The sequence below is a fragment of the Aureobasidium pullulans genome (genome assembly GCF_000721785.1).
Source record: "Aureobasidium pullulans EXF-150 unplaced genomic scaffold scaffold_1, whole genome shotgun sequence".
NCBI lineage: Eukaryota > Fungi > Ascomycota > Dothideomycetes > Dothideales > Saccotheciaceae > Aureobasidium > Aureobasidium pullulans.
In genome coordinates this window covers 2,635,966-2,650,025 of record NW_021941021.1, presented here as the reverse complement: position 1 = coordinate 2,650,025, position 14,060 = coordinate 2,635,966, and the positions used below count along the sequence as shown (strand labels likewise).

General features: G+C 50.5%; 6 protein-coding genes across 6 annotated transcripts; 3 read left to right on the top strand and 3 right to left on the bottom strand.

Annotated features, from left to right (window-relative positions):
- Window positions 1-51: 51 nt before the first annotated feature.
- Window positions 52-1,173, bottom strand: M438DRAFT_341804 (uncharacterized protein). Its single transcript, XM_029904593.1, has 2 exons — window positions 559-1,173; window positions 52-506 (listed from the first exon to the last, which is right to left on the bottom strand). The coding sequence occupies exons 1-2, from the start codon at window positions 1,102-1,104 to the stop codon at window positions 177-179; spliced, it is 876 nt and encodes a 291-aa protein (XP_029766311.1). The 5' UTR covers window positions 1,105-1,173; the 3' UTR covers window positions 52-176.
- Window positions 1,174-2,316: 1,143 nt separating this feature from the next.
- M438DRAFT_361523 (uncharacterized protein) lies at window positions 2,317-3,074 on the top strand (the record flags this gene model as incomplete). Its single annotated transcript, XM_029907514.1, has 2 exons — window positions 2,317-2,366; window positions 2,414-3,074. The coding sequence occupies 2 exons, from the start codon at window positions 2,317-2,319 to the stop codon at window positions 3,072-3,074; spliced, it is 711 nt and encodes a 236-aa protein (XP_029766310.1).
- A 375-nt stretch (window positions 3,075-3,449) lies between these two features.
- On the top strand, window positions 3,450-7,104 carry M438DRAFT_310160 (isoleucyl-tRNA synthetase). The gene is made up of 5 exons (XM_029902408.1): window positions 3,450-3,524; window positions 3,583-3,778; window positions 3,832-4,025; window positions 4,079-6,990; window positions 7,043-7,104. Exons 1-4 carry the CDS (start codon window positions 3,474-3,476, stop codon window positions 6,854-6,856), a joined length of 3,219 nt encoding a protein of 1,072 aa, XP_029766309.1. The 5' UTR covers window positions 3,450-3,473; the 3' UTR covers window positions 6,857-6,990; window positions 7,043-7,104.
- On the bottom strand, window positions 6,967-7,267 carry M438DRAFT_331067 (uncharacterized protein; the record flags this gene model as incomplete). The annotated part of the gene is made up of 3 exons (XM_029903373.1): window positions 6,967-6,990; window positions 7,043-7,138; window positions 7,202-7,267. The coding sequence occupies 3 exons, from the start codon at window positions 7,265-7,267 to the stop codon at window positions 6,967-6,969; spliced, it is 186 nt and encodes a 61-aa protein (XP_029766308.1).
- A 184-nt stretch (window positions 7,268-7,451) lies between these two features.
- On the top strand, window positions 7,452-11,417 carry M438DRAFT_288128 (Sfi1-domain-containing protein). The gene is made up of 2 exons (XM_029901649.1): window positions 7,452-7,707; window positions 7,774-11,417. Exons 1-2 carry the CDS (start codon window positions 7,659-7,661, stop codon window positions 11,241-11,243), a joined length of 3,519 nt encoding a protein of 1,172 aa, XP_029766307.1. The 5' UTR covers window positions 7,452-7,658; the 3' UTR covers window positions 11,244-11,417.
- Window positions 11,418-13,600, bottom strand: M438DRAFT_262456 (Six-hairpin glycosidase; the record flags this gene model as incomplete). Its single annotated transcript, XM_029899819.1, has 2 exons — window positions 11,418-12,955; window positions 13,012-13,600. The coding sequence occupies 2 exons, from the start codon at window positions 13,598-13,600 to the stop codon at window positions 11,418-11,420; spliced, it is 2,127 nt and encodes a 708-aa protein (XP_029766306.1).
- Window positions 13,601-14,060: the final 460 nt, after the last annotated feature.

Sequence of the window (14,060 nt, the reverse complement as noted above, 5' to 3'; positions counted from 1 at the left end):
TGCACAGGATCGGAAGAAAGGTTTTTGCTGTTTTTGGTTTTTTTTGTAGGACAGTCCCCAATCACAACATCTTCCGGAAAAAGACAAAAGTTCTTTGAGGTCGATTGTGGGTCTTTGTTTTATGAAGATTGCCAGATACCATATCCGGTTTTTCTTGTCATCTTTGTTCAGAAAGCTCAATGCCGATTGATGATTCCCCTTTCATCTGCGTCGTCTGGACTTTGGGGTGTCGGGTCAGCAGGTCCTCTGATGGTTGGACTCTCGCTTTTCCAGTATTCGAACTTCCCTACTGTGCGAACGCCTAGTCTTTTCAACGGGAAGAAATTCGAGCTACCGTAACGATCGACTTCATCCCAGAAGTCTAGAGTGAAGAAGTTTTGTATGAAACTCATCTCCACTGCATACTCGCGTGGGACGTTGCCACTCCCCCATTTTTTGTGGCTCATTAATGCTTCTCTGTTGTCTTCTTCATCCTCAGGTTCAGGCCATTGGTAAGTTGACAGGATCTGTTAAACTGTCAGCGTGCTGAGAGTAAGTATCATTAGAAGAGAAACCCACATATGGAAAACCTCTATCTGTAGTCGGACCTTCGATGACACCTGAGTACATCAGTTGCTCCCATTGAAATCCCAATTCTGCATGTCTAGTATCTCTGTAGTATGGTTCGACATGTGGAAAATATCGACAGCGCCATAATGCGTGCATGACTTCATGAACCATTGTTGTGGCGAGATTGAACTTGACTCTCAACCTGGCCGATTCTTCGTCGCTGCCAGGAGTCCAATCAATCGCATCTTGGACAGGTGAGACTTCTCTGCATATGATGTTGATATGTTCCTCGTCCAGGACGATCTCCGGTGACTTCTTGTCGCCTGTTGTGTATCCGTGAACCTGCTTGTCGCCAGTCATATCTTTCTCAGTCCACATGATCTTATTTCCAAGCTCGTAGAGATCCTTCCACACCTTTTGTCTTTCGACCTGACTGGGGTTGTGTTTTCTTTCGAACCAGTATACCTCACCACCTAATCTTTTAAGGGTCTTCGCCGTGATACTGATCTTTTTATGCGAGGGGACGTCGAGCATACCTACGATATACCCAATCATATGTTCGCTCTCCAGCAGAAGTGTAGCCAGTTGTAGGACTGGTTTCAGCCTTTCCCAGTATTTATTCGTTGTTGTCGTACATAGTAGGTCAGTCGAGTTCCAGTTGTCTCGACGAAAGATGGGATGTATTCGATGGAACTCGTGCAGCTTTCCGACCTTCGACTTCTTTTCTAATGTGAATGGTTCTTCAATGCTATAACATAGCCCTTTGGCAACATCCAGTTTGGCGCGCCACCTTGCTGCTTCCAACATTCGTCGACGAGTGTAGCCAAAAGCTTTGTCGACACATATTGTCTCGAGGTTGACGTACCCGTAGTCGTCGAGTTTGTTCAGACTGATCTCCCTTAGCAACGGATTGTTTTCGTGCCATTGATTTCGAGCATTGCCACTTTTACCACCACTGACCGACGCGTCCGAGGATGAGCTCGAGTCGTCGAGTTCCATGTCTTCAGCTTCTTCCATATCAGTATCAGAGCCTGCGGCAGAGCCAAGAATTTCCGCATCGAGAGCACTCAGACCTTCGCGGTCGTTGTTTCGTTTGCTGTCCATGGAGTCGTCCGAGTCACCAGTCGTGGCCGAAATCTTTAAAAGTGAAATGATATAGACCTTGTTCAATTGTATCCCAGTCGAGGACGCTGATGAAGTGACAACACTGAATCCGGTCATCGACAATGAAAACCTTATCATCGAAAGACTTGCATGTGATGATGAAGAAGCTGCCGTGAAGCAATTCTTTGTTCATCGTGCCTGCCAAAACTTTGACTCAAGATTTGCAAGAAAAACACCGCTTGCCATCAGGAGTCGCGATCACCTCAAGTATTGTAAAAGCTCTTTTTCAAGAGGTGATGAGTAAGTTCCAATGGATTTTCGAGAAGCGCTGCGATCTACTTCGGTCAGACCATAAACAGAGAGCGCGAGCACGGGCTGCGCAGCTTTACTTACTGGGAGCTGAAGATGAATATTGGTAGGTTGTGAAGAACGAGTGAGTGGTCTCTGGTTTCAAGACCGTCGAAGCCGCGAACCCGATACGACAGGAGGAAGTCACAATAGCACCTCCATTTCTTCACATGTGCCAGTGAAACGCAGCTCTGGATGCATTTCTTTCACGGTCGCTTTTCTTCTTGACTGGGTCGGCAATCAACTTCGACTTCCTCTTCAACATCGACCTCGCACCTCACCATCACGTTCAAATCATCCATCTTACATCACACAATGAGCGCAGCATTGCTTTCGGAGAAGTCTTTGGCTTCAACTATGGCCAAGTGAGCTTTGTCGCTTTCAACTCTGAACCTGGCTGACGATCGTGTAGACTACAAGAGAGCGGCGCATACTCGGACTTCCAGATCGTGTGTGGCTCAGACACGTACCACGTCCACAAAGCCATCATCTGCCCTCAGTCAGAGTTCTTCCGCGCCGCGTGTCGCCCACATACATTCCGAGAGGGGGAAACCAATGTCATCAAGATTTCTGCTGGTCCAGGTCGGGACATTGCCTTCTATTCCCAGCCTCTCGATGAGAGTGATTTTGATTGGGACTTGGATGTCGAGACCACTGCAACCGTCAAACTCATGGTCTGCTATCTCTATCGCCACGATTATCTCGAGGAGGAGACTACAGAAGCCCTCAAAAAGAAGTTGACTTTATGCGGCACCAGCAACCGCAAAGGACTCCTCGCTGAGCACGCCAGAATGTATGCAATGGGCGATAAGTACGGCATCTCTGGGCTCAAAGCACTAGCAGTTGCCAAGTTCAAAGATCTCTTCATCCACTGTCATGACGGCCTGGCTGCAGCGCTCATCATTGCTTTCAAAGGAACCCCAGATACAGACAGAGAGTTGCGAGAGGTGGTGTTTGTGAAGCTTCATCCATACCGCAAAGCATATAAGGAGAATGCAGAGGTGCAAGCAGTCATCTCACGGATTCCTGATCTTTGTTATGGTCTGTACCGCAAGCTGTTAGCGGATTACTGAGGACACATGAAGGAGACGTCCGACATCGAGTAGCATTAAGGACGCAAGAGTGGCTCCAACGATGGCAGATGGAAGAAATAGCTCTTAGCCCTATGCAGAGATAACAACAGGTCTATACAGACAAAACAAAGAGTCTGTTTTCGAGTACCTGATTGTATCCATGCTACAGACCTCTGGTGCTCAACCACAGCTATCAAGTCTATGGCCTGGTCTCAAAGAAATCATCGTAAACTCGAGAAGTGAAGTGGTATGAGTATTTCGAGAGGCAAGTCTAGCCAAGAGTTTCCCCAGATTCATCCCACTCTGTGACTCCGGCGTTGATGACTCCCGCGCGGCCAAAAAAGTTGAAGAGCATTCCGCGATCACCGTCTTGGACACACGACCGGAAACACTAACAATATGGCGGTCAACTTTCCCAAGGAAGAGGAGCGCATCCTCGCTCAGTGGACCGTATGCGCACTCGCCTTCAACGCGCCCTTGACAAACAGTGACTAATACCTGATCGCAGGAGATCGATGCTTTCCAGAGACAACTCGAACTGTCGGCGCAAAAGAAGCCATACACCTTCTACGATGGTCCTCCGTTCGCTACCGGCACACCTCATTATGGTCACTTGCTCGCTTCAACCATCAAGGACATTATTCCCCGCTACTGGTCCATGAAGGGCCACCATGTCGAGCGTCGTTTCGGCTGGGACACCCACGGTCCGTTCATGCGCAATCGCCTCCAATAAGCAGCTCGGTCTGACAGAGTCTAGGTGTGCCCATCGAGCAGATCATCGACAACCAGCTCCAGGAAGAGCTCGGCGTGCGCGGTCGCAAGGCTGTTGAGCAGATTGGTATCGCCGAATACAACCGCAGATGTCGCGAGGTCGTCATGACATATGCCCAAGAGTGGAGGAGAGTTGTCGGTCGTCTGGGAAGATGGATCGACTTTGACAACGACTACAAGGTGAGGACCAGAAACATTCACGGACAAAAAGAACAAGCGCTGACAAGGCGCAGACCATGAACCCCACCTTCATGGAGTCGTGCTGGTGGGTCTTCAAGCAGCTCTACGAGAAGGACCTCGTCTACCACGGCGCAAAGGTCTTGCCCTACTCGACTGCCCTCAGCACTCCTCTCAGCAAGAGTGAGGCCCAAGAAGACTACCGCGATGTCTCCGACCCTGCCATTGTTGTCAACTTCCCCATCCTCGGCCGCGAGAACGAATACTTCCTGGCCTGGACCACCACTCCCTGGACCCTTCCCTCCCACACCGGTCTCTGTGTGCATCCCGACTTCGAATACATCAAGATCCACGATCAAGAGTCGGACAAGAAGTACATCCTGCTCGAGGTTGGTCTGAAGATGCTGTACAAGGACCCCAAGAAGGCAAAGTACTCGGTATTGGAAAAGATGAAGGGTTCCGACTTGCTCGGTGTCGAATATGAGCCTCCGTTCGACTACTTCAAGGAGGAGTTCAAGGGTGTTGGTTTCAAGGTTCTCAACGACACATACGTCAAGGTCGACGAGGGTGTCGGTATTGTTCACCAGTCTCCGGCTTTCGGTGAGGACGATTACCAAGTCGCCTGGAAAGCTGGCGTCATCAGCGACAAGCGCCCCCCTCCTAACCCTCTGGATCCCTCAGGACACTTCACCTCTGAAGTCCGCGACTTCGAGGGTCAGCACGTCAAGGCTGCCGACAAGGACATCATCAAGCATCTCGAGAAGGCTGGCCGTCTCGTCAAGAAGAGCCAGATTGTCCATAGATACCCTCACTGCCCTCGCTCAAAGACTCCCCTCATCCAGCGTGCTGTCCCCTCGTGGTTCATCAAGGTTGAGCACGTTGTTCCCAAGCTCCTCGAAAACTTGGAGAAGACTCACTGGGTTCCTGGCTTCGTCAAGGAGGGTCGCTTCCACAACTGGCTTGCGTCTGCCAGAGACTGGAACGTGTCAAGAAACCGTTTCTGGGGTACTCCCATTCCTCTTTGGGTCAGCAGCGACTTCAAGGAGGTTGTCTGTATTGGCAGCATTGCTGAGTTGAAGGAGTTGAGTGGTTACACTGGTGAGCTCAATGACCTCCACAGAGATACTGTCGATGGCATTACCATCCCTAGCAAGCAGGGCAAGGGTGTACTCCGCCGTATCGAGGAGGTCTTTGACTGTTGGTTCGAGTCGGGCAGCATGCCTTACGCCTCTCAGCACTACCCCTTCGAGAACAAGGACACCTTCCACGACAAGTTCCCTGGCGACTTCATTGCCGAGGGTCTTGACCAGACTCGTGGTTGGTTCTACACCATGTCCCTTCTCGGTACCTTCCTCTTCGACACATTTCCCTACAAGAACTGTGTCGTCAACGGTATCGTCCTTGCTGAGGACGGCAAGAAGATGTCAAAGTCGCTGAAGAACTACCCCGACCCTAACCTTATCATGGACAAGTACGGCTCTGATCCTCTGCGTCTGTACATGATCAACTCCCCCGTCGTCCGTGCCGAGCCTCTTCGTTTCCAAGAGCAAGGTGTCAAGCAGATTGTCTCAAGTGTCATCCTTCCTCTGTGGAACAGCTTCAACTTCTTCGAGCAGCAGGTTGCCCTCCTCAAGAAGCAATCTGACATTGACTTCATGTACGACACATCACTCGAGACCACCAACACCAACGTCATGGACAAGTGGATCCTCGCTTCATGTCAGTCTCTGCTCAAGTTCGTTAACAACGAGATGTCAGTGTACCGTCTCTACACTGTCGTCCCTCGTCTGCTCGAGCTTATCGACAACACTACCAACTGGTACATTCGTTTCAACCGCAGACGTCTGAAGGGTGAGGCCGGTCAGGACGACGCACTCCACGCTCTCAACACTCTCTTCGAGGTCATCTACACCATGGTTAGAGGTCTCGCACCTTTCATCCCCTTCATCACCGACAACATCTACCAGCGCATCTCCAAGCACATTCCCAAGGAGTTGCACTACGAAGACATGCGTTCGGTCCACTTCTTGCCTTACCCTGAGGTCCGTGAGGAGCTGTTCGATGAGGTCGTTGAGAGACGTGTCAAGCGCATGCAAGTCGTTATTGAGCAAGGTCGTCTCTGCCGTGAGAGAAGAACCGTCTCGCTCAAGACCCCTCTCAAGTCATTGGTCGTCATCCACTCCGACCCTCAATACCTCGAGGACGTCAAGTCTCTCGAGTCATACATTGTCGAGGAGCTCAACATCCGTGATCTCATCCTCAGCTCTGATGAGGAGAAGTACCAAGTCCAATACTCTGCCCTTGCCGACGTCAAGTCACTGGGCATCAAGTTCAAGAAGGACGCCGCCAAGGTCAAGAAGGCCATCCCCAACCTCTCATCCACCGACATCAAGTCATTCATGTCAAGTGGCGAGATCACCATCGAGGGTTGCCACCTTGTCGCGGAGGACCTCAGAGTACAGCGTGGTATCGCACAAACACCCGAGACCAAGCACCTCGAGGTCTCAGTCGACGACAACTGCCTCGTCATCCTCGACAGCTTTGCATACCCCGAGCTCGCACAAGAAGGTATGGCCAGAGAGTTCGTCAACAGAGTGCAACGTCTGCGCAAGAGTGCCGGCCTCGTACCTACAGATGACGTGCGCATGGTGTACAAGGTTGTCAAGGACGACAACAACGAGGTTGACAGCATGTTCAAGGAGCAAAAGCCCCTGTTCGACAAGGCTATCCAAGGTGAGATCCAACGTGAGGACTCTGCCACCGAAGGAGCTTTGGCCGAAGAGGATGCCAATGTCAGAGACGTGCTTGTCAAGTTGATGCTTTTCAAGCTATGATAGATGTCTAAAAGGGATGAGAGAATTTCTGGTCTTTTAGAAATGTTTGAGATATGAGAATTAAGACAAAAGCTGATTTCAATTGATTTTCATTCGTGTTCGTTATGACATTATCGCTTTCTGCCTGCCGCTGCCTGTGAAATGTATGTTAGTCTTCGCTGTCAAATCTCTCGATAAAGGACGTACCAGGTAGCAGTTTTTCAATTGCATGAATTCCTTCGCACACATGTCCTTGCGGACATTTTGGTATTCGGCGGCGATACATTTGCCATATGCAGCTCCCTGGGTTTCTTGTTAGCATTGCGTAGTAGTTGCGTAGTAGGACCCGATCAAGAGAGGACATACCTCAAGAGTGCATTTTGAGGTGGCAGTAATGAGCTTCTCAAGCGGCTTTGCTCGTGGTGTCGACATGATTGTGTTGTGAGGAATTGGTAGGAGGATAATGCTCGAAGGCGTTGGTAGAGAGAGTTGCGATTGGCGATGTCATTGATTCAGAGGTTCAAAGGCGGTGATCGGAAGCAACCGAGGGCAGATCTGCATGTGAAAGCCCGCCCTGCGCTGACCAGTCGCGTTCTCTGTGTGCACTTTCCTGAGACAACAACAACAAGAGTTGCGCCCGTATACGGCCCCATTCTTTTTTTGAGACGACGAAAACATGATACCGAATTCCAGCATTGCATGATTTATCGACACGAATTCACGAAAAACAAGAACGCGCGAATGCCGTCTCCGCCATCAATACAGCGACGGTATAGACGACCGAAACGAAACGCGTCAATAGACGGATTTTTACACGAGCCGAATGCCAGACTCGTCGGGGATTGAGGAGTTGCCGCCTTTGAGTGACCGAGGTGAGTTTGTTCCTTGTCTCTGTCTTTTTAATTGGTGTGATCAACGAGACTGATTGCCTTGCGCAGATATCAACATCCTCTTCCAGATCGTATCCGACGCGCAACAATCGCCAAACCCTCCCTTCCGAGCACTTTTCGCAGCATATGACAAAGTCCTTGCGCAACATGGCATTGCGCAGGAACACGATGGACGCTTCTTCCGCTACCTTTTGCGCTTGGGCGAGGGCCGCGCTCACAATTCTCGTTCCTTGATGTCCAAGTTGCGCAAGTTGCTCGCCAAATTCGACATACACATCGTCGTACAAGATGATCAAGACTTCGAAGATGATGAAGGTGTGGATTTGTCTCCAGCCGACGACCGACCAGTGCAAGAGCTAGGAACTGGCAGCGGAAGAAGAAGTCGCAGGGCGAGCTTCAATGACACAGGACTCGATGAGACTTGGCTTAGTGGTGGACGATTGGAAACTGCTCAACCCGGACACATCCCACGCAACTCATTCGATAACCTTTCGCGCAGCCAGACGCCCTCGATCAATGCGCCGCCCGTCTTGAATGCATCGTCCTCTCGAGGCAGGGTGCATGTACAACCTCAATCACACCCTCGAAGGAGTCACTCCCTGTCAACTCAAGACAGTGTCAGGGCTTCGCGCCCGCCGCCACCAGAGCCTTGGGCTCGCCCTCAACCCCCACTCGACTACCAGAACGGCGCGACCGACGACGATACCGAGTCCGACTTCCCTAGCTCTCCGCCTGTTTTGTCGCCAAACTACCAGCCCCCGATCCATGAATTTCTCGAAGAAGAGATGGAAGACGAAGCCGATTCTTTCCTCTACATGTCACAAGTAAAGACTGCTCGGCGATGCCTACACCGCTTACATCAAGAGTCCTCCCGAAACCGTCACTTAGCCATTGTTGCCCAGAATCACGATGAGCGCCTTCTCAAAGCCCAAGCTTTTAGCATTTGGGCCGCAAAACTATCCGAAATTCGTCAAGCTGCTGAGACAGAACAATTCTTTGAGCAGTACGAGAAAAGAGCGACCAGGGCAAGAGACCTGTTCTTGTTGAACAAAGCTTTCACACACTGGGCGCAGTCCACAAGTGACGAGATTGCCAGAACATCTGTTGCTAGAAGACACATTTTGCGCACTCGCTACTTCAACGCTTGGCGCGATATCACTGCTGTCAATGATCTCAAGTGTCGACGTTTGGGCTTGCGAAAATGGTTCTCGGTCTGGAGAACAAATGCAGCTCGCAAAGCCATTGACAACGAGCGGGCTGTTGCGATATACGAAGAGAATTTGGTCCGAAAAACTTGGTGGAAATGGTTTTGGGCTTTCTGCGAACGCAAGGCTCCTATTTGGCGTGATTATCGTCTTAAGCAGTCTTGCTTTCACCGTTTGACAGGTGCTGTTGGGCGTCTCCGACAACATCACGCTTCTGCTGAACATACACGTGACGCCAGTCTGCTCAGGAAGACCTTTGGTATAATGGTTGCGCGTCGAAATGCGATTCAATCAATGAACCAGATCGCAGAAGAGCAACACCAGACAAATGTGGTAGGCAACTGCTTCCACCATCTGGTGAAGGAGTCCAAATTGGGGCACGCATCGAAGGAGATTACCACTGTTGTGTCAAGGCGGGTTCTGACCACAGCTGTTTCAGTCTGGCGCACGAATGCCCACCTTTCCCAACAAGCCACTGCTGCAGATCGGCAACGCATCTTGCAAAACGTATGGAGGAACTGGAACGACAACCTTCGAGCTCGTGCACTTGCTTCGAAGATCGACGATCGAGTTGTGCTCGAAAACTTGTACAAATGGGTCTTGCATTCTCGACTCGCTCTCTTCCGCCGTGTTATGGACAACAGACTGCAAGAACGTGCACTGCAAACTCTAAGTCTGAGGTTGTCCGAGCAGCGTTTCCACCTCGAAGAAGCCGCAATGATCTTCCACGAACACAAGCGTAGACGCATGATGGCTTCTGTGATGCTTCGATTCCACGGCATCTCTAGGGCTGACGAGATGATGGAGCGACAAGCACTGGAGTTCAAGAACACTCGTGTCATGAATGCCGTTCTTCCATACTGGGTACACCGAACACAACACTTGATGAAGTTGAATCGCTGGTCAAATGATGCTAGATTCTACTGTTTGGCCAGCAGCACACTCAAGAAGTGGAAGGAAGCTACAGCCGAAGCCCAGCGAAACAAACGCAGAGATGCCTATGTTGAGATGAGAAGTCGTATCAAGCTTCGCATGGTTCGCAACAGTTTGGCTGCTTGGAGAGAAAGGACAAATATCGTCAAACAGCTTGATGAAGTTGCTATTGATCGCGCTAATAATCGTCACATCAACGCCGGCACTGCCATCTTCAACTTGTGGCGCGACAGAACCCAGCAAAACAACCAGTTGACCATACAAGCCGAAGAGTTCTCTGCGCGTGTTCTCTTTCTCCGCACTGTTGCCACCCTCGTGTCGAAGGGCCAAGAAGTCTTGCTTCATCACGCTCAAGCTCTCACGCTACGTTCTCAAACTATTGATCTGCTCGCAACAGAAACACTCAAGAAGCTCAAATGGGCACTGTTCTGCCATCGACGCAGTCTTGACTCTGCAGCAGCACTTGAACAGCGCAACGCTCAACAACATCGTAGGAATATGTTGAGATATTGGGCCGAGCAGGCTTCGAGAAGGAGAGCAGCGAGGACATTACCACTACCCCTGGATCCTCAGCAGGACGACCTACCCGCATCTCCCACAAGAGCCCGATCACCAGCTATCGCGTCCGCGCCCACGCCTGCCCCCATGCCTCTCGTACCGTCATCAAATCTGTTCAGCAGTCTACGATTACCTTCCGCACGCAAAACTCCAGCACCGGCGCCTTTGTCTGCACAAAGCCGTCTCGCACCCCTCCTCGACGACGATGAAGAATCAGATGTAGAGGAAATGGACTTCGGTGCCACGCACAGAGCCGAAGAATGGACATCGTTTGATGTGTTGCGTGATGTGATGAACAGGCCTGTTCCATCGTTCCAACCTGCGCCACAACAGCAGTTTTTCCAACAGCAAAATGGCAATGGTAAACAGCCAGCTCAGCGCTTCGACAGTGTGCTTGCTTCGACGCCGGTACCAGGATATATGGCAAGGACACCTAGCAAACGTCAACGTGCTAAAGCACTATCTTCGATCCCGTCGTCTACGCAGGGAGTGAAGAGGGAAGTGGTTGTTTCTACTACACCTGCCCCCGCCATCAAAACTACTCCTGCGCCGATGAGGAACAACAACGTTAAAACTCCGCAAGTCACGCCTTTTGAACGCAAAATGCGAAAAGGAGGGTACGGTAGTTCGTTGGGTAGTACAGGTGGTGGTGTAGGTCTGGCTGAAGAGAGTTTCACACCTGCTACCTTTCGCAGGACGAGATTTGGTGGGGCACCTGGGCTGGCTTTGAACGGGAGTGCAGCACAGCAGACGGGGAGGAGTGTCCGATTCTTTGACGTCGGAGAAGCTAAAGAAGAAGTGGATGGAAAAGATGGGGCCTGAGAATTCGGTATTAGTTTTGATTTCTTGATACCCCTTTTTTCTGGTCATGATCTCAATGAGATTTATCTTTCGATTACTGTTCCGAATTCTTCCTTCCGATCTCCTGCTTGATTTATTATGCTGATTATCATCCGAGATTGCGTTGATTCATTGCTCTATATCTTACATGAATGCTCAGGAGCATACGATGTCCACAGTATAATTTCCACCAGCCAGATTATCAATCGTGATTGTGCCAGCACTGCCATCTTGGTGTGCAGGAGGCGATGGCCCCCATACACCACACTTCCATGGAGTCGATGCCACACCTTTATGTCCATGAACCTGCTTTACCCAACTGAACTTCTTCCCATGCTTACCACCAACATCACTACCAGTGACCTTGACACTAGCATTGCATCCAGGAGTGTCGAGTACAAGGCTTCCTTTGGTGCCAGGTGGGGTAGAGAGAACATAGCTCGCTCCCTTGGCAGTGACAGAGTAGTTGCCAGAATAAGTGCCATGGTCGACCTTGAATCCAGCTTCCACATTCGTCAAGTTGCCAGGTTGGGGGTGAGCAATCCAATTGGTTGCATTCAGCACGTGTAAACCAACTGCAAAAGTTGACAAGGCCAAGACAGGACCAGAAGACCAGCCGTGGGCATGTGAGATGCGTGCGTCGTCTGCATAAGCAGGATAGTGCAATGCGCCGCTAGTATCGTAGCCTTCGATGTATGTGCTATTCGTCATGCGCGGGTCATCCAACATGAAGTCGGCCCACATAAATTGCATCAACTCGATAGCACGTTGAGGTTGACCGGCGAGGAAGTGAGCTTGCAGTTCAAAGCCTGTGATGAACGGAGATACAGTGGTTCCTGCTTCGGGAGCGGGTGCACCATAAGGTCCCCAGCGTGCAGCGAGGGCGCTCGAAATATCAGTACTCTGGTTCGCAGACGCAACACCAGAAATGATGGACCACACATTTCCATCTTGGGGATGTAGAGTAGTGGTCTCATTATCCTTGTATAGCGAAGCAGAGCTGTCCCAGAGGAGTGTGTTTGCAGCGCTGACAATAGTTGCAGAAGAATTTTTCCAGCTAGCGATGTGAGAAGTATCGTTCACAGCATAAGCGAGAGTTACAGCTACATCCAAAGTGTGCTTTAAGATGCTGTTGGCCTCGATGTTGTGACCGCCCATGCCTTCTCTTAACCAATCGAAGCTTGAAGTGACGTTGGCTAATCCAGTCTCATCCACAAAACTCAAGCTGTAATTCAGAGCAAGCTTGAATCTGTTCCAGTTCTGTTGTAAGTATTCGTCATCACCAGTGTAAATCCAGTAGTTGTGCAATCCAAGGAGCGTGAATAGATGGTAGTTGAAGCTGAAGACTACCTTTCCAAAGTTGATGAAACTGTTCTCAGGGAACACGTAGATGGGTTGAGCAAACCAAGGGAGTGCTCCAGTAGTAGCGTTTTGACTCGCAAATAGTTGCTGGAGAGAGAGCTTGACGGTGATGGCGTCGTCCGTGGAGAGGAATACTCCTGGAACAGAGATGGCAAAATCACCAGGCCAGACGAGCTTATCACGCTTAGGACCGTCGGTAAATGCTGAGCTTCCATTGGTCAAAGTGCTGTTGGACCACCATACTGTCGGTGTGTTCGGGTCGGTGGCGTCGAGGTCGACCAGAGAGTTTCCTGCAGTGGAAGGAATGGTACAGAGTTGATCAGTATATGCACCTGCATATCATTGGCATCATGTCATTTGTGAGCTTCGGACATGTGCAGATACATACCAGCATACCATACTCGGTTGAGTTTCTCATCATTGCTGTGGAAATAGCCTGTGTACTCACCAATGCCGTCATCAGGGAAATGTGGCATGGCAGTAAAGTATGTCTGCAAGTGGCTGAGGGTAACATTGCCAGTGGTGTTGTGGTAGACGTTAAGATATCTGAAGCCACCGCGGTCATGAAGAGGCTCAACCGAGTAATTGCCTGGTCCAGTAATCTTGAACCACAATGTCTCGTCGATGGCAATATTTTGCGTGGCATCGGAACCATCCGGGGAGATCCATAGAGATGACTCGGTGTAGGATATTCCGATGTACTGTTCGCTGTCTGAACTAGAGCTGACGATGAAAGACACCAGACCTCCAATGTTCTTGGTGTAGTCGTAAGTTACGGCTGAGACGCTATTGAAGGTCGTACCTCCAGATCCGGAAGTCGTCACCTCAGCGGCATTGATTACTGTTCCATTGGCCTGGTGGACTTTTACAGGAGAAAGATCTCGCTGAGACGGTGCAAGGATGTACTCGGCGTAAGGCACAGCAGCAGCTGAAGAAGACAGAAGCGTGGTCAAAGCCACAGCGAGCGGACGGCGCATATTGATTATTTTAGAAAGAGGCTATGATCAAGATGATCTTGAATGGGAGCCTGAGTATCTGCAGAGCCCAGCAGCATATATAGCAGCTATATCATCATTGCTGCACTTCGGTGCAATGTCCTCCGAGCTTAGAAGCTTCTGACAAGCATGACGGTGGAGCCCTAAGCAGAAAAGACAACAAGGTTAGCATCATCGTGTCGGCCATACAGATTCGACATGAAGATCTGCATGATGAGAGGAACTCTGGTGTAAAGATGGCAGGGGAAGCAAGGCAAAGGCGGGGTGGGTGCGGGGATGCGGAGTTGTCTATGCAGGTCGAAAGGTTGATCATTAGCGACGAACGGCATTTGACTCCAGCTGTTCGGCCGAAGTTGATTGACGTGATTATGCTTGGATTCGAGGATTGAAACAGCCAGCTGCGGGATGTGGAGGAACAGGCAAACTGCAGACGCGTTCGTTG

Excerpts from the sequence above, each read along its gene's own strand:
- M438DRAFT_341804 (XM_029904593.1), bottom strand. The coding sequence starts at position 1,104 with ATGATTGGGTATATCGTAGGTATGCTCGACGTCCCCTCGCATAAAAAG. Across the intron at positions 507-558 it reads CAGATAGAGGTTTTCCATAT|ATCCTGTCAACTTACCAATG; the intron begins GTGGGTTTCTCT and ends ACAGTTTAACAG.
- M438DRAFT_310160 (XM_029902408.1), top strand. The coding sequence starts at position 3,474 with ATGGCGGTCAACTTTCCCAAGGAAGAGGAGCGCATCCTCGCTCAGTGG. Across the intron at positions 3,525-3,582 it reads GCATCCTCGCTCAGTGGACC|GAGATCGATGCTTTCCAGAG; the intron begins GTATGCGCACTC and ends ACCTGATCGCAG. Across the intron at positions 3,779-3,831 it reads TTTCGGCTGGGACACCCACG|GTGTGCCCATCGAGCAGATC; the intron begins GTCCGTTCATGC and ends GACAGAGTCTAG.
- M438DRAFT_288128 (XM_029901649.1), top strand. The coding sequence starts at position 7,659 with ATGCCAGACTCGTCGGGGATTGAGGAGTTGCCGCCTTTGAGTGACCGA. Across the intron at positions 7,708-7,773 it reads GCCGCCTTTGAGTGACCGAG|ATATCAACATCCTCTTCCAG; the intron begins GTGAGTTTGTTC and ends TGCCTTGCGCAG.